The 22,670-nt window shown below is 44.0% G+C and overlaps 1 protein-coding gene across 1 annotated transcript in view; it reads right to left on the bottom strand.

The window, feature by feature from the left end:
- Window positions 1-22,670, bottom strand: part of LOC115468148 (cilia- and flagella-associated protein 69-like) — a 640,933-nt gene that overhangs the window by 181,061 nt on the left and 437,202 nt on the right. The window contains 2 exon segments of the mRNA XM_030199696.1: window positions 13,816-13,920; window positions 19,313-19,399. Of these exon segments, the coding sequence (XP_030055556.1) occupies window positions 13,816-13,920; window positions 19,313-19,399 (192 nt within the window).

Genomic DNA, 22,670 nt, shown 5'->3' with positions numbered 1-22,670 from the left:
TATGAGGAGAGACTTGCTGACCTGAACATGTATACCTTGGAGGAAAGGAGAAACAGGGGTGATGTGATACAGACGTTCAAATATTTGAAAGGTATTAATCCATAAATGAACCTTTTTTGGAGACAGGAAGGTGGTAGAACTAGAGGACATGAATTGACATTGCAGTTGCTTTTAAAGCTTGGGGCTGGTTATGAATAAACTGCATCTTATCTTCTGAAAATGTTTGTGTGCTTCCTCCTCTTTCCTGGGCATTGTTCTAGGTCAGAACACCTGGCACTGGCCTATCTGTCTAGTCACGATCAGGGCACAGACCGTAGAGGTTTGCTGGCACGGGCCTTGTTCTCCAGCTACTGAAGGTGAATCTGTCCAGCCATGATCAGGGCACAGACTGTAGAAGTGCCTAGCACTGGCTTTGATTCCCAGAGCTGGACAGACACAAAAAGCACTCGATTTTTTTCTCCAAGGAAGATTCATAAAAGGAAAAATGTCAATTGAAGTCAAAAAACAATTGTCCATTTTTTCTTTGCATGTCCATGAGCTTAGGACAAAAATGGGGAAATACGTGTAGATAAGAATGGGATAAGGGTCGTCTGTGAATAGGCTTGGTTTGAACTCACAGACTGGCTGCCAACAGTAACAGTGCCAACAGCACAAGCTTTTCAAATGCCACCCTCTCCCCCTCCCCTCCCCTCCCCTCCAAGCTACATGGCAACAGCTGGAGCTTTAGCCCACGCTGGTGATGTTGGCATGGCCACCAGGTGGTGCAACAATGTGCTGAGTGGTACGGCGTGGAACATCATCAATTTGGGCACCAGACAAGCTAATTCAAAATTGGTTGAGGTTCCGGATTGGTGAGGCCTACTGCTTGACTGGCAATGGATCTTTTTATATCACTGACTGCTTTGACGCTGAGTTAACATATATACTGTATATGTGATTTATTGTGTTCATGATACACAATAAGCTGACACATAGTAATTTGCTCATTGAACTCTTTTTATTACCAATATTTTCAGTGTGACTATGTGATTTGTTCTTGATTCATTTCATTTGTTAGAAACACAGACCTCTTATGGAACATGTATTGTGCTCATGTCTGCATATGCACATTTCTAGAGAATGTTTCAATTAGCTTAGAGAGATTTATAAAATGAAGAAAAAATAGAGAAATAAGCCTATGTTTCTAAGAATTGTGAAAGGCATCCTTAAAAATTAACTATCTCCCTATTATTCCCCAGTCTAACTGTATCCCCTGCATGTGTGTGCTAGTGAGTTACCTATTCTTTCTAAGGGGTAGCCTTAGAAGCCCTGATTAGATTCCACTGCTGCTTCTTGTAGATCTTGGACAGGTTACTTAACCCTGCATTGCCTCAAATACAAACTTAGGGCCCTGTTTACAAAGCCGCTCTATAGCGCACCAACATTTTTAGCAGGCGCTAAAGCTAGGGACACCTATAGGAATATATAAGTACATAAGTAATGCCACACTGGGAAAGGACCAAGGGTCCATTGTGCCCAGCATCCTGTCCACGACAGCGGCCAATCCAGGCCAAGGGCACCTGGTGAGCTTCCCAAACGTACAAACATTCTATACATGTTATTCCTGGAATTGTGGATTTTTCCCCAAGTCCATTTAGTAGTGGTTTATGGACTTGTTCTTTAGGAAACCGTCTAACCCCTTTTTAAACTCTAGCGAGTGTCTCTAGCGTTTAGTGCACACTAAAAATGCTAGCAAACCTTAGTAAACAGGGCTTTTAGATTGTATGCACGCGGAGGACTGGGAAATACCCAGTGTATCTAAATCTAATTCACCGTGAGCAACTACTGAAAAGGGACAAAAATGTTTGGGCATTGGTGTTCAGTGAATGGGGTGCTCCCCAAAGATTAGGCCATTGGAGACCAATGCATTCTAAATGGAACCAATACTCTGATCTCCTAAGGTTTTATGTGCACAAAGTTTGTTCAACTAGGAAAAGTCATAATGGGGGTGGGGGGGGGGGTGGTGGGGGGAGTACTTAGTAATTGGGAGTTAGAAGATGCAACAATAACTCATTCTTTATACCATGGAGGGAAGATAATCCCTAGGGCACCAAAGAATGGGTAAATCAGCAAGAACACTAGTGGAATGAGGACCCAAGGTACTAAAGAAAGGCACAAAGGAAGCAGAGATGGAAGACTTACCTTGAGGTCTTCCTGGTGCTTCTTTATCCCTCTCCCCATGACTTATTGTTTCAATGCCAATATTGGTGCTGCTTTTCCTCTCTCCCTATGTCTTGAGGGATTCATGCCATTGTTTATTTATTGATTTCATATTTTAACCAGATGAGCAAACATGTGTGGACCTCTCTCATCTCTGGACAACTTGTAAAGAACAAGAGGTATGCAGGAAGCGCCATGCAAGGTGACAGTAGGAAGAACTAATGGGAAGAAATTTATCAGGTAAGACCCAATTTCTCTTTCCATCACTTAGCTTCCCACTATTCCAGAACCTGTGGGACGTTCAAAAGCAATCCCTAGAGTGGGTGGGATCCTGGTGCTGCTGTCCTGAGGACCAAAGCCCCATAACTGGCTTCCGAGTGTGGAACAAAATCCACCCTGTAGGGCTTGGCAAAGGTATGCAGCATCAACCATGTCACCATCTTGCAAATATCCGTCAGACACAGTAAGGTAGTCTCCACCCAGGATATCACTGTATTCCTCATAGAATGAGCCTGCAAGATCTGAGGAGCTTGCTTTCCACAAGCAAATAAGCTGATGTGATAGTTTTCTTCAGCCATCTAGCAACTGTAGGCTTGGAAGCTCTCTTTACCAAAAAGTACAGTCTGTCTGGTATGTGAAACTCATCCACGACTTTCAAATATATAAAGAGGCCTCTATGCACATTGAAAAGCTTCAAGGAAGAATAGTGAGACTCTTCATCCTCTCTGTGAAAGGATGGAAGCTCTACAGATTGGTTGAGATGAAATGCTGATACCACTTTTGGAAGAAAGGAAGGAACTGTGCGCAGGGAGATCCCTGCCTCTGAAAAGGAAAGAGATCCCGATGAGAGAGAGCCTGAAACCCCGAAACCCTACATGCAGTGGCGTACCAAGGGGGGGGGGGGCGGTCCGCCCCGGGAGCACGCCGCTGGGGGGGTGCCGCGGCGCGCGCCTGGCAGCTGAGTTCGCTGACTTCGCTGCAGCTCCCTCTGCCCCGGAACAGGTTACTTCCTGTTCCGGCTGGGGCAGAGGGAGCTGCAGCGAAGTTAGCGAAGTCAGCGAACTCAGCTGACAGGCGCGCGCCGCGGCACCCCCCCCCCCCGTGGCGTGTACCCGGGGGGGGGGTGTCATTTCGCCGGGGGGGGGGGGGGGCCCGCGCTGCACCGGGGTGGGGGTGGGGGGGCCGCATCGGCGATCCACCCCGGGTGTCATGCCGGCTAGGATCGCCACTGCCTACATGATGATGCAACAGCTACCAAGAACACTGTCTTTACCATAAGATCTTTCAAGGAGGCCTTCTGGAGTGGTTCAAAAAAGAGGTTTCTGAAGAACCCTAAGAACTAAATTAAGAGTCAACTCTGGACTTGGCATACAAAAGGAAGGCTGCAAGTGGCCTGGCTCCTGCAAGAATTGAACGATATCCGGGTGAGTCACAAGACAGGGCTTCTGTTGTTGGCCCCTGAAACAGGCCGAAGTCACAACCTGACATTTTTGAGAAACCAATACCAATCCTTCCTGAACACCTGCTTTGAGAAATGCTAGAATGTGTTGTGCGTGATCTGAGCAGAAAAGGGAGAATGTCTGCACTCAGAACAACAGCCCTCAAATGTCCTCCACAATCTCACAGACACCTTGGATGTAGAGCGTTTCTGAGCCTGTCTGAGCCTGAAGCAAGGTAGCAATGACCGAATCAGAATAATCTTTTCGTACCAACTGAGCCCTTTCAATGTCCAAGCCATAAAATCAAATAGGCATGGATCCTCCATGAGCACCGCACCTTGCTTCAGTAGGCGGTGTACCTGCAGAAGATGGAGAGGACCCTCATTCAGCAGCTGAATCAAGGTCTGCGTTCCATGGCCTCTGTTGCCAATCCAGGGCTACAAGACTATGAGAATTATTCAATCCCAGTGCAATGCGATCCTTCTCAATACAAGGCGTACCATGGGACAAGGAGGGAGGACATACAGATATTTCTCTGGCCAGGGCTACAGGAGGGTACCGAACTCCACCGAGCTTGGTTCTTTCCAACGGCTAAAGAACTTGGGCACTTTGGCAACCTTTTGTCACCATCAAGTCCAAAAGGGGAGAACCCCATTGGTCCACTATCAGCTGAAACCCCTGGTTGGATAGCTCCCATTCTCCTGGGTCCAAGGAGTGCCTGCTGAGAATGGACACCTCCATGTTCGAGGACCCCTGAGATGTGAGCTGCTGACAAGCACCTGTCATTTCTTTTTCTATAATATCACCAAAATTTGTCCCTTCCTTTCTGAGCACACTACCAAAACCCATATCTACACTCTTATCACCTCTCGCTTAGACTACTGAACTTGCTTCTCACAGGTCTCCCACTAAGCCATCTATCTCTTCTTCAATCTGTTCAAAATTCTGCTGCACAACTCACAACTTATATTCTGCCAGTGTTGCTACACTCATATTAGCCCTCTCCTCAAGTCATTTCATTTGCTCTCTGTTTCCACATACAGTTCAAATTCCTCCTACTTGACTAACAAGTGCATTCACTCTGCAGCTCCTGCTCCTCAGTACCTCTCCACTCTATTTCTCCCTACACTTCTCCCTGGGAACTCCATTCATCGGGTAAATCTCTTATCTGTACATGTCTCCTCCATTGCCAACTCCAGACTCTGTTCCTTTTATCTTGCTGTAGTATATGCCTGGTATAGATTTCCTGAGTCTGTACAACAAGCTCCATCTCTGGCCGTATTCAGATCTAGGCTAAAAGCCCATCTTTTTGAGGCTGCTTTTAACTCCTATTCACTTGTTCAGTACCCATGTCTGTTTTATCCCTCCCACCTTAAGTAATTCCCTTATCCCTTGTCTGTCTTGATTAGATTGTAAGCTCTATCGAGCAGGGACTGTCTCTTACATGTTCAGTATACAGTGCTGCGTTTGTCTTGTAGCGTTATACAAATAAGTAGTAATAGTAGAAGCAGTAGTATTTTTCTCTGCTCAACTTATGAGGGAGGCCGCCCCCACCATCATCAGATTAACTGCAGGCCCCACCTTTCTTGTTGATATAAGCCACCACCACTGTTGCATTGTCACTTGAAGGCCCATAGAGACCACTTCAAAGGTTTGTTTTAGCGAGCCTTCTAGCTTCCTATCCTTCACCGGCGAGGTGGTTTTCTTAGTCAATGCCGTCACCAGGAAGTCCACCATGGGAAGCTGCAATTTAGTTTACTCTTCTGGAATTAAGAGGAGAGAGCCATGGTTCTTTCCAATCTAAGCCCTGTGTCCGGTGAGACCCATTCTACTGTAACTAGGATCTGAATGTCTGGATGCATCGAGAAGGCCTTAGAAAGACCTCTAAGCCGAGGAGGAAGTGACGTCACACTGCCTAATGGCCGCTTGATTCTGTGGCTCCGTTGCTTCCCCACCTTTAATTAGCTGCATCTGCCTCCATCAGCCTTGAAGAGCGGATTTTTTCCTGTCTGGAGCTTGGTGCTGGTTTGCTGATCAGATTTTGCTGTGTGAGTTGGGGAGATGTTGGTGGCAAAGAAAGACAGCGCGCAGCAGCCTGCCAAGTCATTGGCTAAGGCTCTGCACCGCCATGCTTCCCCTCCACGTTCTGACTCAGACTCCGCTATGTCATCGTCGGGGGTCGGCTCTGCTGTGTCGGCTCAGAGTTTCCCTAAAGATTTGGCTAAAACTTTAGCAGGCATACGAGAGAACATTAAAATGTCTAAAGAGAAGATATTAGATCGCATGGATGTCATAAGCGTGGACCTCCGCGAGCTGGGAGGTCGAGTTGAGGAGCTAGAGACTTGTGTGGAAGGACATGATGATTTACTGAGCAGTACCGATTCGCGCCTAAACAAGATTTCTGCTGCATATGAGGAACTACAATAGAAGTTGGACGACCAGGAGAATCGTGGGAGAAGGAATAACCTCCGTCTGAGGGGTGTTCCAGAGGTGGGAGACAAGGAAGATGTCACTACAATTGCTAAAGTGATCTGTGGCAAACTGCTGGGTTCAGAGGAGATGGAGATTGAGCGGGCACACCGGGCGCTTGGTAAAACAGCTGATAACAAGCCGTGGGACATTATAGTAAGATTTGCTGCTTTTCCTGTTAAGGAACAAATATTACAGAAGGCGTGCCAGATGTCCTTGGTGGAATATAAAGATGCCCGGATCATAGTCTTTCAGGACCTGTCTCAATACACCTTAAGTCAGAGGTGGGCAATGAAACCTGCACTGGAGGTCTTAACCCAGCAGAAAATCCCATATAGGTAGGCCTTTCCATATGCACTTTGCTTCACTGCAGGGGGGGGGTAAGTGGCACCGAATCCGTACAATGGTGGAAGTGTGGAAGATATTGCTGGACACAGGAGTGACATCAGCTGAAGCAGCAGCTGCTGACCTGATTATGAATGCTAGAGCTAAGCTTTAGCGATGGAAGACAGTGGAGGGGAAAGCCAAGAAAGATGTGGCTGCCACTTGAATATTTAGTGGGATCAGTATTCAAGCAAAGTTGATGTAGCTTTGAATGTAAATTTGATTTACTTATGAAGCTGTTTGTTACTTATTCTGCTGTACTTACATGTAATTGAAGTTGTATGTGGGAGGTATCAGGGTGGAAGGGCGTACGGTGGGTATGAATGGGGGGGGGGGGTGCTACGATTGGGTGGTGTTGGGGTTTGGGTGATGTGCTTTTCTCAGTGTACCCAGGCGGGGTTGGAGGGGGAGTGTGTATATCAAGGGGGGAAACCGGGCCTGGTGTTGGACGACCCTTGGGGGGTGCTGGGGGTGGGAGGGAGGGGGAGGGGGAAAGGGGGGGAGGAGGGGGGAAGTGAAAATAGAGGGCTCCCAGGATGTGAAGTGTGGGACATAAGCAGTGGTGTGCTGGAGCGGGCTCTCACAGGCTCATGAGAGCCGTTTGTTAAGTTTTTAAGAATTTTGGGAGCCGGTTGTTAAAGTAGGCCCCTCCCCATGGCTATTCTAACAACTGACTCCCAAAATGTAGGCTTGGGCCCCCTCCTGCATTCTCTTTTACATTGCTGGCAGTGATGCTGGCCCCACCAACCAAGTAAATAGACTGCCGCTGCTGCTCCCCTGCTCCTTGTTTCTGACTCTGAGCATCAGGCTGGGACTTTTCATGCAAGCGCAAGAAGGTTCCATCATGCTGCTCAGAGCCAGAAACAAGCAGCAGAGAATGGTGGCAGTCCATTTATTGGCTGGTGGGGCTTGGCAAAGGTATGCCTAGCATGCCCGCACAAGGGAGGGGGGAGAGAGAGGCATGTATTCCCCCCTCCCCCCAAATTTCAGGGCCGGCTATGTCCGGAGAGAGAGCCCGTTGTTAAAAATTTACCAGCACACCCCTGGACATAAGCTTGCCTGTTAGAGGTTTGACATGACAAGGGACCTAAAATTTTTGTCTTATAATGTGAAAGGCCTGAATTCGCCACAAAAACAACAAAAGTTGTTTAAAGAACTAACACATTTTCAGCTGTAGGTGGTATTTCTCCAGGAAACACATCTGAGAAGGGAGCATGAAAGGTTTTTTTCCCATCCTCAATATCCATTTGTTTTCTGTGCATCTGCACTAGATGGGTCTAAGAAATGGGGGGTGGCTATACTACTTCACTCCTCGCTACAGTTTCAGGTGGTGAGGGTGAAGCGAGACAGGGAGGGGCGTTTTTTGCTATTGAATGCTGTAACAATGGCCTCGATCTATGGTCCTAATGAAACGCAGAAAGGGTTCCTGACTAAGCTGGTGGAACACTTTTCCTCCTGCCCTGAGGGTAAATTTATTGTTGGGGGGGACTTTAATGCTACACAGCACCCGGCGTTGGACAGGTCGGGTTTGCCCTCTGGTGTGGATGTCATGCTTTCTCAAGCTTTGAACCGGTTTGCTGGTATATCAGATGTATGGCATGTTTCCCATCCGGGGGTTCGTGACTATTCGTTTTACTCTCACCCTCACGATACTTATTCCCGTATTGATTATATCTTTGTGGATGTATCATGCACCGGTCTGGGTTGGCCTTCCTTCGCTTGCGGGGGAGGAGAAGGAGAGAAGATGGTCATTGAACACCACTTTGCTGAAGGATGAGGAAATCTTAGCTGGGCATAGAAAGACTCTACAAGAGTATTTGGAGCACAATGTTGACTCGGGACCCTCTCTGGGGGTTGTTTGGGATGCGCTAAAGGCGGTCTCGAGGGGCTATTTTCTTCAAAAGGCTAGTTTTAGGGCGAGGCAGCAAAAGGCCGAGGTTGCTCAGTATTTAACACAATTGAATCTTTTATCAGAAAGACATAAAACTACTCATTCTGTAACAACTTTGAGGGAAATTCAGGGGCTTCGTTTGAAGTTGAACCAGATATACTCTGACCACTTAAAGGTTTTCCAGGATCAGCAGACGCACTCGCATTTTGTCTTTAGTAATAAGTCGAGTAGGGCCTTGGTGGTTAAATTGAGGCAGTCAAGGGTTGACAGGACTATTCTTAAAATACTTAACAATTCGGGTACTATGGTGACCAACTCAAAGCAGATACGGGAGAAGTTTCAGTTGTTTTACCAATCTCTCTATACCTCAGATACTAAGCCAAACCCTGAAGCGACACATAAATTTCTGTCGGCATGCGCTTTCCCTACACTTACAGCTGGTCAGAGGGAAGCTTTGGACGGTCGGGTCTCTGTGGAGGAGGTTGCAAAGGTGATCAAGGCCCTTCCAACTGGGAAGTCACCTGGTTTGGATGGGTTACCCAATGATTTTTACAAGGCATTTAGGGGGCAACTGGCTCCCATTCTGGCAGAGATTATAAATGAGATCTTAGTAGGTGGTGAATTTTCCTTTTCTATGATGGAAGCCTGGATAGAGGTGATTCCCAAGACGGGCATGGACACAACCGAATGTGCCTCATATCGTCCAATCTCTACATTAAACTCTGATATAAAAATTTTGGCAAAGGTTCTGGCTAACCGTCTTGTAAAAGTCATACCTCAGCTGATACATCCAGATCAGACGGGTTTTATTTCCTATAGGCAGGTGATGGATAATTTTTCGCTGACTGGTTAATTTGATCCACACTTTGAAAAAACGGAACCTTCCTGTTTGTTTATTGGGGTTGGACGCTGAAAAGCTTTCGATAGAGTCCACTGGCCTTTTATGTTTCAAGTGTTGGACCATTTTGGAATTGGGTTGGGGTTTTGTAAATGGATTAGGGCTCTGTATACAGCTCCTAAGGCATGTGTTTGAGTTAATGGAGGTAATTTGCAGATGTTTTCTTTGTCCCGTGGGACAAGACAGGGATGCCCCCTTTCGCCACTTTTGTTTGCATTGGTTATGGAGCCTCTTGTGATGTACATTAGATCGGACCCTAATATAACAGGTATTCAGGTGGGTAATAGGGAATACAAGTTGGCGCTTTCTTTGACAAAACCATTAATTTCATTACCTAATCTGATGAAAGGCTTGTCGTTATACTCAGCTGTTTCAGGTTTCAAATTAAATGTAAGTCAGAGGCCCTTGCGACTGGCATCCCCCGTCCGGTTTTGGAGTCACTCCAGCATTCTTTTTCTTTTAAATGGGTAACGAGAGGTATAGCTTACCTGGGGGTTACAGTTACTCATAATATCTCCGAGTTGTTTTCGGCCAACTACCCACCCCTCTTGAAGGTTATTTATAGAGAGGTGGGATATAACTGACCTGTCTTGGCTGGGTAGAATTGCGGTATTGAAGGTGAATGAACTGCCACGTTTGATGTACCTTTTCCAAGTTCTTCCAATTAGGGTTTCCAGGGGTTTTCTGGCGTGTTTGCAGGACAAATTGGTTCGGCTTTATCTGGGCTAATAAGCGTCCTCAGTTGCCTAGAGCTTTATTGTACAAGGATAGGAGGAAAGGGGGTCTAGGTGTCCCAAATGTTTTGTGATATTATAGGGCGGCTCAAGCGCGAGTGGCTTTTGAGTGGTATCAAGATCATCTGCTTAAGTTATGGGTGAAGTTGGAGCAGGCTGAGGTAGGCTCTTGTCCGCTTTGTGCCATGATGTGGCTTCCTCGTAAGCATAGGTCTTTAGGTAAGGACCTGTGCCCATCGATCTATTCCACATTCTTTTACTGGGCTAGGCTGTTCGCTAGGTCGGATGCGGTGTTATCTAAGCTGTCACCGATAGCGAACAACCCACTCTTTCTTCCTGGTGTTTCCCGGGGGCCCTTCTATCGGTGGGGATCTTTGGGTCTGGTCTCCTGGGGTCAGTTATTTGATGAAGGCTACTTGATTTCTTTTGACTCTCTGAAGGAACAATTCCCTATATTACCTAATGAGTCGTTTGCCTACTGTCAGTTGAGATATTTTCTTAGCTCAAAGGAGATTTGGGCCACTATAGTTCGTGAGGACACATTCATTGAGGACCTTTGTGAAGATTCTAAAACTACTAGGGGTCTTATCTGTATTCCTTTTTACGTGGGAAATTGGGCCCTAACCATGTTCATAGGGAGCGGTGGCAGCAGGAACTGGGGGTGGTTATTGATGAGGGTGATTGGTCCTTTTTTGAGAAAAATTGGTCTAAGATCTCTATTTCAGTTCCTTTTCAGGAGAATGTAGTTAAAGTGCTCTACCACGGCTAGGCTTCATCATATGTTTCCTGGAGCTTCACCAATGTGCTGGCTTGGCTGTGGTCAAAGGGGTACGATGGGACACCTTTGGTGGGTTTGCTTTAAAATTATGGCCTATTGGAAAGCAATACAATATAGATTGCAGCATTGGATCCAAAGGCCTATTAAATGGTCCCCTGAGGTTTTTATATTTGCCAAAAAACCACCAGGCCTTACTAAATTGCAGGCGTTGCTGGTCAGGCAAGCAATGGTGGTGGCTAGAGTTGTGATTGCTGGGCACTGGAAATCCAGGGAGGCCCCACCTTTGATGAGATGGTTAAATAAACTTTGGTTCATATGTGAAATGGAGAGGCTTGGGGCGAAGCCACACGGAGGCGAAATAGGAGCCCTTTTTGAAACACTGTACATGCTAGGGGGGGAGGGTTAGGGGAGGTAGCTTGGGTAGGGAGGAGTGTGAGATCGGTGTAGTTGGGGGGAGGGGTGGGGTTTGGTTCAACGAAATCTTAAAAACATGGGGTCAATCCTTGAGCTGTAAGTAGAATTGGAATTCCTGTTGCTGCCAATGTGTGTTTTATGTATTTTCCTGGGGTTTGTGCAGAGGTTACGTTGTTATACTGCAAGAGGTAAGCTGTTTTTGTATGTATAGTATCCTTTGTAAAGGAATTCTTTAACGATTAATAAAGACTTCATACAAATTAAAAAAAAAAGACCTCTAAGCCCCCTCATGATCGACAAAGATGAAACACCTGACGCCGAAGCAGAAGGCTCCTTAATGGAAAGTACTGCCAGTGCCTCAGAAATAAGAGTACTGAACTCCTCTTTATGAAAAAACCTTAGTACTTTCAGATCATTCCCCTCCTCAGGAGGGAGCTCTTCGTCCTCTAATGGATCCATTAGTGATGACTCTTCTGAATAGACTGGCACCACATCAGCTAAGGAGGGAGAAGCAGAGATAGCCTCATTTGCCCAATCTTGGATATCTAAACAAGATCTCTTAGGAGCTGGAGGAGCAGTGGGGTGAGAAACTGAAGCAACATGCAACAACTCTGACGTGTAAGAGCAATATAAACTCCGGAGGAAACAAAGATCCCAATGCAGCTGAATGCTCTGTCGGGCCCTGAGGCTGTAAAATAGTGGCTGTGCTTCACGTATGATCAGACAAAGGCTGCTCCTCACTGCCAGTCAGCCCTGACAAAATGGCACCCATTCCTGAGCTCTCCTGCATCAAACTGTGCACCAGCCCTGCCAGAGAGCCCGAAGCCCCCGGAATATTTAGATGCTGCGCCAAATCCAAAGATGAGCTGCTGTCGACTGTTTCCTCCATGTCCCACTGGGGTCCCGGCTTGAATACACTGCAACGCCCCGACACCGGCCAATGGGTCCCACAGTGGGAACACCGTTTAACTGCCTCTGCGGGAGTCACCAATCACCCTGTCACAAGCACAGCATGTGTTACAAGCGGTCAGTCAGGATCCCTCCCCTGCACCAAGTAGAACTTGCAGCCCTCCAAGCAGTTTTGAATCAAACTTTAGTCGGACTTATCCAGCTGCTCCGCTCCAAGCTCTCAGTCTCCTTAAGTCTTACCACAGATGAGAAAGGCTCAGGTCTGATACTCTGTCTCATGCTCTCTGGCAAACCTCTTTCCTTCTCTCTTTTTTTAAGCTTGTTGTGCGGAAAAGGAGAGCTCCACAGGAAAAGGGGAGAAGTGAAGGGAGGGAAGAAGTAAATTTGCAGGGCACCAGAAACAGGGATCTGATGACAGATATGATTCTGCAGACTCAAGCCATCCACAAAGCTCAACTGGGGACCAGCTGATCAAGAGCAAAGCACTCAGAACCAGAGGCTGAAAAGTGTGTCCATTTACCTGCTGGAGATAGAAAATACTGAGGAGCTGGACTGGATGCCAAGAGAAATATATGTCTCAGCTCAGTTTTTAGTTTTTTATCTCCACCTGCTGGTTGATGGACACAACTATTCCACAGGTTCTGGAATAGTCGGAAGCTACATAATGGAAACAAAGTTTTTGGAATCTGAAAACAAACTACAAGGCTGGTTGATCTGAATGGGAATGAAAATTAAAATTGCCACATCCCAACCAAACGCAAACCTAACCCACTTAACTCCACCTTAGATATGCCCACATTTTCCATTCCCCACAAACACAATCTCATCACAACTTCCCATACTTTCTAAAACTCTATGTTACAAAACATTCCTGATGCACATTTTCCCTACTTGTTTGAGTTGGGAGGGGGGGGGAAGAAGAGGACAGCACAATGAACTTATAGAGAAAAGCATGAGAAAGAGAAAAAAGGGAAACCTCACTTCAGGGGCAAAACAGAAGAGTCAGCACAGTCAAAATTAGACTTAGGAGACGTGAGGTAGAAGCTGCACAGGAAGTTCTGTGCTGGCTCAGAAAAAAAAATCTTTAACTTTTTCCAAGCTCTGAGAGAGCTTTCTAAGTCAGCGCCATTTGATGATATTTTCTATTTGTATGGTTGAGTCATCTTGCCTGTTGACAGAGAAATAACCAAAGTGAAGTCAAAGGAAGAAATTCTGTTGAAAGCTTTTGATGACTCAAGTAGAAAACACTTGAATGGCCCAGCAAAATAAAAGGCCTACTGTAATCATGTTGAATGGTTCAGGCTGTAGTGATGAAAATACAGACAAATTTTGAAATACCTAACCATCAGCATCAGAAAGAAAAGGACAAGGAAGAATTAACAATAATGAACAATATGTTTAAAATAGCTAAAGTCCCAAGTGCAGCACCCAGTCAGATAACGTACTATGGATGTTGATAAAAATAGAACTGTGGCAACTGATCTGGCAGCCATGAGGGCACGTTACCACATACATGTGAAAGCTTTTACAGAAAGCTGTAAGTGATTCTTCAGCAACCCATACATTATGGTGATATACTTCAACCTGATGTCATTGGGGCTGCTTGTGATCAGAGGAAAACTACTAAACATGAAATGATCTGAAATACAATCGTCACTAATTTTAAATGAGTAAACTACTATACTTGAAACTTTACTTACTGTTGTATGTAGACCTGCAATCTGAGTTGTATGAAATGTTGCTCTTTGTTTGGGTCGCTTACTCCTCGAAGATTCTATAGATTTTTCCTGAAGCTTTTTTGCTTTCTATAAGAAGCCAAAAAGTAGGATTTATATTTAGAAGTCTGCTAAGAACTAGATTATAAAAGAAAACAATGTTTGCCATTCTCCTATATCATATAATATAGAAAGCTTGTTAAAATAAAACAGTAAGCCTATTGGAATTTAAAACAGAATGATTCTTAGCAGAGGTAAGCAGCCACAGTATATTTACATACAGTTATTTTTGCTAAAGTAATAACATAATAGTAGTGTAACAATTTTAGGCACCCTTTTACAGATTGGTGGTAAGCCCTACACTGGCTTACCGCTTGCTCTTCCAGGACTACCACCGGCCCAATGTGCCCTGAGCATGCGCCATTTCTGGGGGTAAAAAAAAACCCCCAAAAATGGCTTGCGCAGCGATAACCCAGCAGTAATCTGGCATCGCTGTGGGCTGCCTGGTTACCGCCGGGTCAGTGCGAGACTTCTTATCGCCACCTCAATGGATGGCGGTAAAGGCTCCCCACCGCATGGCCATGCGGTAAGAGTTCTCTTACCGCATGGCCATGTGTGTCTGGGGGCTTTTTTACTTGCTGCAGTAAAAAGGGCCCTGGCACGGGGAAAACGGCCCTTTTTCCTGCAGCTTGGTAAAAGGACCCCTAAGTGTACTAGCTATAATAACTAATTTATGTAAGTTAATTTTAATATTTAACATTTCAGAGGGCACTCCACTACTTACTTAGTGGTTTGGAGCTTCACAATGGATGTCCACCTCACATATATTTCTAAAATACGAGATGGACATCCATGTGCTGGAAATGTGCAGCATGAACATCCATTTTATAAACTGAAATGTCCAAATTATGAATGGGAAAAACAAGGGACATGGACTTTTGTGTGGCAGCACAGGAACATCCATTTTATAAAATGACCACAAAGACATCCCTGCTGAGCAGATTGGAAGCCTAATGGTTAGAGTGATGGGCTGAGCCCTCCCGGAACAGAAAAATACCTACTGTACCTGAATATATTAGACACCTGCAAGCCTAAGGGTTAAGTGGTGTAAATTCAGATACAATAGGTATTTTTCTATCCCTGGAGGGCTCACAATCTAAAGAAAATAATAATAAAAACAAAACTGAAGTAGTGTTTGAACCTGGGTCGCTTGGTTCTCCATTCATTGCACTGTTAGGCTAATCCTCAGATCTGCATGTTGCTCTCTTAAGAACTTCATAGTACCTGAAGCTATCACAAAGCATGGCATCCCTTGCCAGTTTCACATTTGAGGGAGAAGAAGGGGGGACAATAAACACTGGGGAATTAAGGCGGTGTTGTGCCTTAATCCCTCAAGTGGTCGGTTTCTCAATCAGAGCACCTTTCTGTAACCTGGACATGACAAGTGCCAGGTCTAAATGACAATGTCTCATCTTATTAAGACTTGGACATCCCTTCCCCTTCTGTGATTGCAGTTGGGCATCCATATCTGACCCCTCCCTAGTCACGCCCAAAACACTTCGAGACCACAAACCTCTTGCCAGAAGTGAATCCCCAGCGTACATGGATGCCCTAGTCCACCTACCACCAAGAAACTCCCTAAGCACTGCCCGGTCTTACTTAAACCTCCATTACCCTGCTTGTTCTAAACTGAAATATAAAACCATGTATGCTTCCACCTTTTCCTACGTCAGCACTCACCTGTGGAATGCACTGCCCAAATCAGTGAAAACGATCCGGGATTATCTGCCTTTCAGGAAGTCGCTTAAGACTTGCTTATTTGAGCACGCATACCCCAACGAACCTGTCCAACCACACTGACCTCAGGACATGGCCCTTCTGGACTGACCCGTTTCTTTATCCTTACTCTCCACCCTGACTATCTCTTTCCATTCATTGTACTCAACTATTTGTAATAAATGTTGTAAGCCACATTGAGCCTGCCAGTGGTGGGAAAATTGTGGGATACAAAAGCTGAAAAATAATAAATAATAAATAATCGAGGAGGGTATGGCAAGATGGTGGCATGAGGCTGTCGGCATCAGAGCCTCTGTGCAGAAGACCGGAGATATGCATCCTGCTGTGGCGCCAGAAGAAGACGCCTCTGGCGCTCTAGAACTTGATACAACTGGTTTGTCCTCCTCTGTGTCCGGCTGCAGCAGTGGCATTTCCTAAGCAGGGCTCCGTTTCCAAAGAGAGTTGGAAGTCCTGTGTAGAGGGTGAAGCTGTGATAGAGTTCCAAGGAGCATTTGGGAATGACTCCCCCATGGAGATAACTTTAGAGAGTATCTGGAGGACACTGCAGAGTTTGGAAGCTACGGTTTCCAAATCGATGGGCGAAGTTTCAACATTTGTAAGTAAAACTGACTTGCTTTCTTCTAATATAGAAGGTGTTAAGAATGACTGTTCCGCTAAGATTAAACAAATATAGGATGAAGTTAAATTTCTCCAAGCACTTTTGGTGAAGGATAAAATGGTGACTCAAAGGAAAATTGAACAAACGGAAAATCTGTTTAGAAGATTTAATCTTTGTGTTCTGAATTTCCCCGTCTCCTGTGATGCCCCTGGCGACATATTTAGAAAACTATTCCTCCTTTAAAAAGAATTTATTATATTTCTTCTAAGACGGAACCAGGTATGCAACCAGAAGTGAAAGGATGTATAGAAAAACTGGACTTAGATTGTTCAGAAAAATTATTTATTACAGAGATATTAGAGCATTCTACTCTGATTATTTCTTTTGTATTTGAGCAGGATTTAAACACAGTATTAACAGCATATTTTCGTAGCTTGCAAGGGCTGCTTTATGGTCAAAGAATTTGGGTGCATCCTGATGTCACTAAGTCTACACAGGAACGTAGAAAGTTTTTTTCTGGCCATGAGACAGGAGACCAAAGATCTTGGGGCTACTTACTTATTGAGTTACGCATGTAAATGTATAGTGAAATATGCTGGAACTAAATATGTGTTCTTCACTCTGGAACAACTCTGGGCTTTCCTGGGCTTGAAAAAATTAGCTTAGAGGATCAACTGGTATGAATATAGCTTGGGGGGGTTCACATTAGGATTTATTTACTGTTTTTTCTTACTTCTTTAAATGATCTCCTTAACTTTTTGTTTCATGCCTTCTTTCAATTGTGGTCAGAGGAAGAGAATTTTTTCTTACCTAATATTGGGCCCCCTTTACTAAGCTGCGGTAAAAGGGGGCCTGCGCTGGCATCAGTGTATGTTAAAAGGCTGTCCTTTTTTCTGGACAAGAAATGGTCGTGCAGTAAGTGAATCACTTACCACACGGCCATTTCTGGGGGGAGAGTACTTACCGACACCCATTGAGGTGGCAGTAAGGGCTCCTGCTAACCTGGCACCGAAACTACAAAAATAGAAAATATTTTTGTAGCGCTGGAAATGGTGCACACTGAGGTGGAAACTACTACCAGGCTCCTGCGGTAGCTCAGCAGTTGTTCCAAATTGTCAAGCAGTAAGCATGCGTTGGGCTTACTGCCGCTTAATAAAAGGGCCCCATTGTTTGATAATTTGCTTTTGCCTCAGTAGGAATTTCATTATGGAACGCTCTTCCTGGACAGCTTCGCCTTTGTGACAGTGTGGTGCAGTTCAAAAAATTATTGAAGACTAGGCTGTTTGTGGCCACATTTTTCTGATCGCTTTGTTGATGTACTGAAGAATTTGTTACAGTGTATTCTGATATGTACTGTCTTTGTGCTATGATGTGTATTGGATTCTGAATGTATTCTTGGAAACCACCTAGTTTTAGGACCTCTACAAATTTTTAATAAAATAAATAAATTCCTTGATAAATGCCTAACTCTGTAATGCTTGTAATAATTGTTACTCAATTCAATTAAAAAAAAAAACACCTCTTGCCATATGGACATACTACAGTGTTAGCAAACAAAAAAGGAGACGTATCCCCCAATCGAACAGAAAAAAACAAAAAGAAGGGGGTAGACCAATGAAGTTCCAACTAGGAATATTTATTGACAAAAATGGGAAAAAATGTATGTGTCAAATGCAGCAAAACCCGTTATGTCCAGCTCAAATGCATTCATTAGCAGAGAATAACACAATCATCTAGTAACCGCATTAAGAACAGTGACTCAAGTGAATACATGAAATTGAAGATATAGAAAAAACATGACAATGACACCAAAGTCATGTAAATAAAAAGCTATGAATCAAACATACTTCAACAACAAACTTGGAAACGAGGCAGAAAGGAAATAGTGAACGATACTGCAAATAACATGTAGTATGAGAGAACTATGAATGAAATGAGAACTGTGAATGAAAACAATGTAATTATAGGAGAGTAAAGAAAGGTTAAAAAAAGGCAGCTTCAAAAAAGACGTGGTTCAAACATGAAAGACTGCTTGCACTAAATCATTAACACATTACACAAGTACAAAAATGTGACAAAAACTTATGTAGTGGTGACTGAGACCATGATATCATTGGGGGGGGGGGGGTGCTGAGTTGAAGCCCAGTTCAAATTAAGTGCTGTGAGATCAGGGCTATGATGAAGAACCTCCAAAGTTAAGTGCTGTCAAATATAAAAAGTATATATTGTGTATAATTTTGAAATGTGGCTGCCAGAAATTTAAGTTGTCAAGAAGGAAGATGTTTGAAAACGTTTAAAGACGTGTTAGAATTAAGGAAGAATAAAAAAATTAAAATTAAAAAAGTTTTTCAGGAGGTTTTTGCCAATGATTAGCCAGAGTCAGTAAGCTGCTGTGGTCCTCCGATTGGAGTGCATTCGACAGTTTTTGAATTCCACAGCATATAGCCCATGACTGCTGAGGCTTTTTTTTCCCTCCAAAAACAGAGAAAAAATTGTGTGACCTGTTTTTAGATTTACAGGTTTTCAAAGATGTATTGAGTTCCACAATTACTAGATTTTAAGCTTGGCTTTGCATGTGGGATTGTTCTTGCATATTGATGAAATGGATGGGCCACAATAGGACTGGACAGCACTACCTAGCTCACATCCGACTTTCAAAAGCTACACCCAATTGCAACTTATGAAGACTACACATGAAGGAATCTTCAAGCATATATTTTTTTGGGGGGGAGGGGGGGCAAAAGTTGAAAAGCAGCAGTGTTTAATGCAAAGGTCTAAAAACTAGGACTACAAGAAAGGAGGCTGAATATGACTGATAAAATATTTTTTTTAGTAATAAAAAAATTACTCTTTGAACTGTTTACGTGTAATTGAGATGCAACACTTGTGATACAAAATCAATGTATCTATCAGAAGCAATTAATTTAAAAAGTACTAAAGTTCTGAAATAAATCAAAGACACAAATTTTCATCAATGCACTCAACTATCCTCTCACAACAAACTTATCCTATTCTTTTATCCATCCAATCATATCACTAGATTACTAGACAAACATTTGTATCAGAATTCTTAATAACTCCACATACCTTTAAAGCCTCATAGTTTGATGTCCTAGCCAAAAAATTGTCCCAAGACTTGACCATCAGTTCAGTTTGCTTGTAGTTCTCCCTCATCTGTAAAAGAGAAGTAGTATTAATTCTTGTCCATAAACAATAACAATGGAATAATTGCAAATTATCAAAGTAAACTGATTTGTTGTTACTATTAGTAATGGATAGCTTTACACTAAACATATATACAATTTGGAGCAAGATTGATGGCTTGTGCTCCTTATGCTGGTCCCTGGCATTTCCAGTGCCTCTCCCCTCTCCTGGATGTAGAAGGAAAAGGACTTACAGACATTACTAAAGAGCAGCACTTAGAGGATGATTTTCAGTAAGCCACTGAGTGGCAACCTAGAAAATTTTCCCTAAAAAGTTTCCTTAACACAGCCACCTAAATTTCATCCAGCTATTTCTAGGCACAGGGGTGCAACCTGGCTTAGCTGGCTAGAGCTGGAATACTGACTAACGGAAAAGTATACCCTATATTTTGATGGCATAAACTTTGCCAGTGCATAGAACAGACTGCTATCGGGGTGTCCAATGGAGGCACCCAATTATAGAATTTCCCCCTTACTGTAAGGTGGACCAGTTACTACAGAGCTTGGAATTCACTAACTCTCTGAGCTGAAGTAACCACAACCAAAAATATGACCTTCCTGATGGCAGGTATCAAATGGCTCAGAAGGATGACTTGATCAGGTGGGTGAGAACAACACTGAGGTCTCGTGACAATGCAGGTGGCTTAATGGGAGGCTTCAACAGAACCAAGTCCTACATAAAGCTAACAACTAAAGGCTGTACAAGATGGTTTTACCTTCTCCATGATAAGCACCAACTGCATTAAGGTATACCCCTAATAGAACTGGTTTTGAGACCTGACTCAGGGATGCAGAAGGTATTCAAGCAGCTTTTGTGAGGGACAAAAGAAGTCTAGGGCCTTTCTGTCACACTAGACCACAAACCTTTATCATTTAAAACTATATGAGTTCATAGAGAAATCTCTTCTGGAAGCCAGCAAAACATGACAAACACTGTCAGGTAAGTCCAGAGAAGCCAATGTTAAGCTCTCAACATCTAACTTGGCTAGAAGAGTGTAATCTCCAGGGTCTTGTATTGTAATGGTTTGCCTATTTTTTTTCTATCCAATCAAATCTGTTCCATATGCTTCAATTCAGTAACATTTGTAGTATCCTTTTATCTTTGATGTCCCCTAGGGATCAGTAATCTCCCCTGTTCTATTTAATCATTTTTTTTCTCTAGTCCTTTTGCACTTTTGGTTCAATCTTTATGCATTTCTGGTCATTTCTTTGCACGTGATATACAACCTGATCCAACTCGATCTTATGCCTCTAAATCAGTGGTTCTCAACCAGTGTGTCAGGGCACACTGGTGTGTCCCTAAGAGGTGGGAGATGTGTCAAAAAATTTGGCATGCCTGTGTTTCCTTTACAACCATCAGTGCCCGCAAGCTGGTAGACCAGCTAACTTGTGAGTCAGGTTCCTGAAATCCCCATAATTAGTCCCTATTTCTGTTTCCCCACGACCCCCCAGTAATAATTTCTCCAACTATTCCCAACTGAATGTTGCAGGTCTGCTTGCCATAGGTTCTGCTTGCTATATAGTTTCTAATTAGCATATTTACAGGTTTTTGTGTTGCTTCACAGTATCTGGCAGTGGAGGGATTTTGTATTGTTACTGAGGTGACATCAGAATTTGAATATATATTTGTATGACAAGTAAGAAATCTGGGACTGATGTGTTGCATACAGTTTTTTGATATGGAATAGGCAAATTCATACTAAATTTAGAGTTAAATACTTAAATATTTAGGTGTGCTTTGTTCAGCTGTGAATTATATTGTTCAGTGGGTCACATACATGAACGTTGTCTGTCAGGTGATTTACTTCATCAAGAAACTATCTCCTTGGCATATCCTGATGTGATATTTATCCAGTCTACAGTGATATAATTGAAATCTCTAATTATGATTGTTTTGCCAAATTTGCTAACTTTGCAAACTTCTGTTAGAATGACAATATTTTACCTATTCATTCTGGCCAGGTAGTATACCCACCACTATTCTCTTCCTCAAATGAATTTTCTATCCATGAAGATTCTATTTTGAATTTTGTTTCCTGCAGAACTTTTATCATGTTGATTCTATGCCATATTTAACATACAGCAACCATCACATCTCCACCTATTTGATCCATCCTATCATTGTGACTTAATGTTCCACTGGTTATCCTTGTTCCACAAGGTCTTTGAGACACACATACAGTGGTGGAAATAAGTATTTGATCCCTTGCTGATTTTGTAAGTTTGCCCACTGACAAAGACATGAGCAGCCCATAATTGAAGGGTAGGTTATTGGTAACAGTGAGAGATAGCACATCACAAATTAAATCCGGAAAATCACATTGTGGAAAGTATATGAATTTATTTGCATTCTGCAGAGGGAAATAAGTATTTAATCCCTCTGGCAAACAAGACCTAATACTTGGTGGCAAAACCCTTGTTGGCAAGCACAGCGGTCAGACGTCTTCTGTAGTTGATGATGAGGTTTGCACACATGTCAGGAGGAATTTTGGTCCACTCCTCTTTGCAGATCATCTCTAAATCATTAAGAGTTCTGGGCTGTCGCTTGGCAACTCGCAGCTTCAGCTCCCTCCATAAGTTTTCAATGGGATTAAGGTCTGGTGACTGGCTAGGCCACTCCATGACCCTAATGTGCTTCTTCCTGAGCCACTCCTTTGTTGCCTTGGCTGTATGTTTTGGGTCATTGTCGTGCTGGAAGACCCAGCCACGACCCATTTTTAAGGCCCTGGCGGAGGGAAGGAGGTTGTCACTCAGAATTGTACGGTACATGGCCCCATCCATTCTCCCATTGATGCGGTGAAGTAGTCCTGTGCCCTTAGCAGAGAAACACCCCCAAAACATAACATTTCCACCTCCATGCTTGACAGTGGGGACGGTGTTCTTTGGGTCATAGGCAGCATTTCTCTTCCTCCAAACACGGCGAGTTGAGTTCATGCCAAAGAGCTCAATTTTTGTCTCATCTGACCACAGCACCTTCTCCCAATCACTCTCGGCATCATCCAGGTGTTCACTGGCAAACTTCAGACGGGCCGTCACATGTGCCTTCCGGAGCAGGGGGACCTTGCGGGCACTGCAGGATTGCAATCCGTTATGTCGTAATGTGTTACCAATGGTTTTCGTGGTGACAGTGGTCCCAGCTGCCTTGAGATCATTGACAAGTTCCCCCCTTGTAGTTGTAGGCTGATTTCTAACCTTCCTCATGATCAAGGATACCCCACGAGGTGAGATTTTGCGTGGAGCCC

Source organism: Microcaecilia unicolor, chromosome 1 (assembly GCF_901765095.1).
Source record: "Microcaecilia unicolor chromosome 1, aMicUni1.1, whole genome shotgun sequence".
NCBI lineage: Eukaryota > Metazoa > Chordata > Amphibia > Gymnophiona > Siphonopidae > Microcaecilia > Microcaecilia unicolor.
The sequence above is the reverse complement of the archived record's forward strand: the minus strand, read 5'-3'. Positions and strand labels throughout refer to the sequence as shown.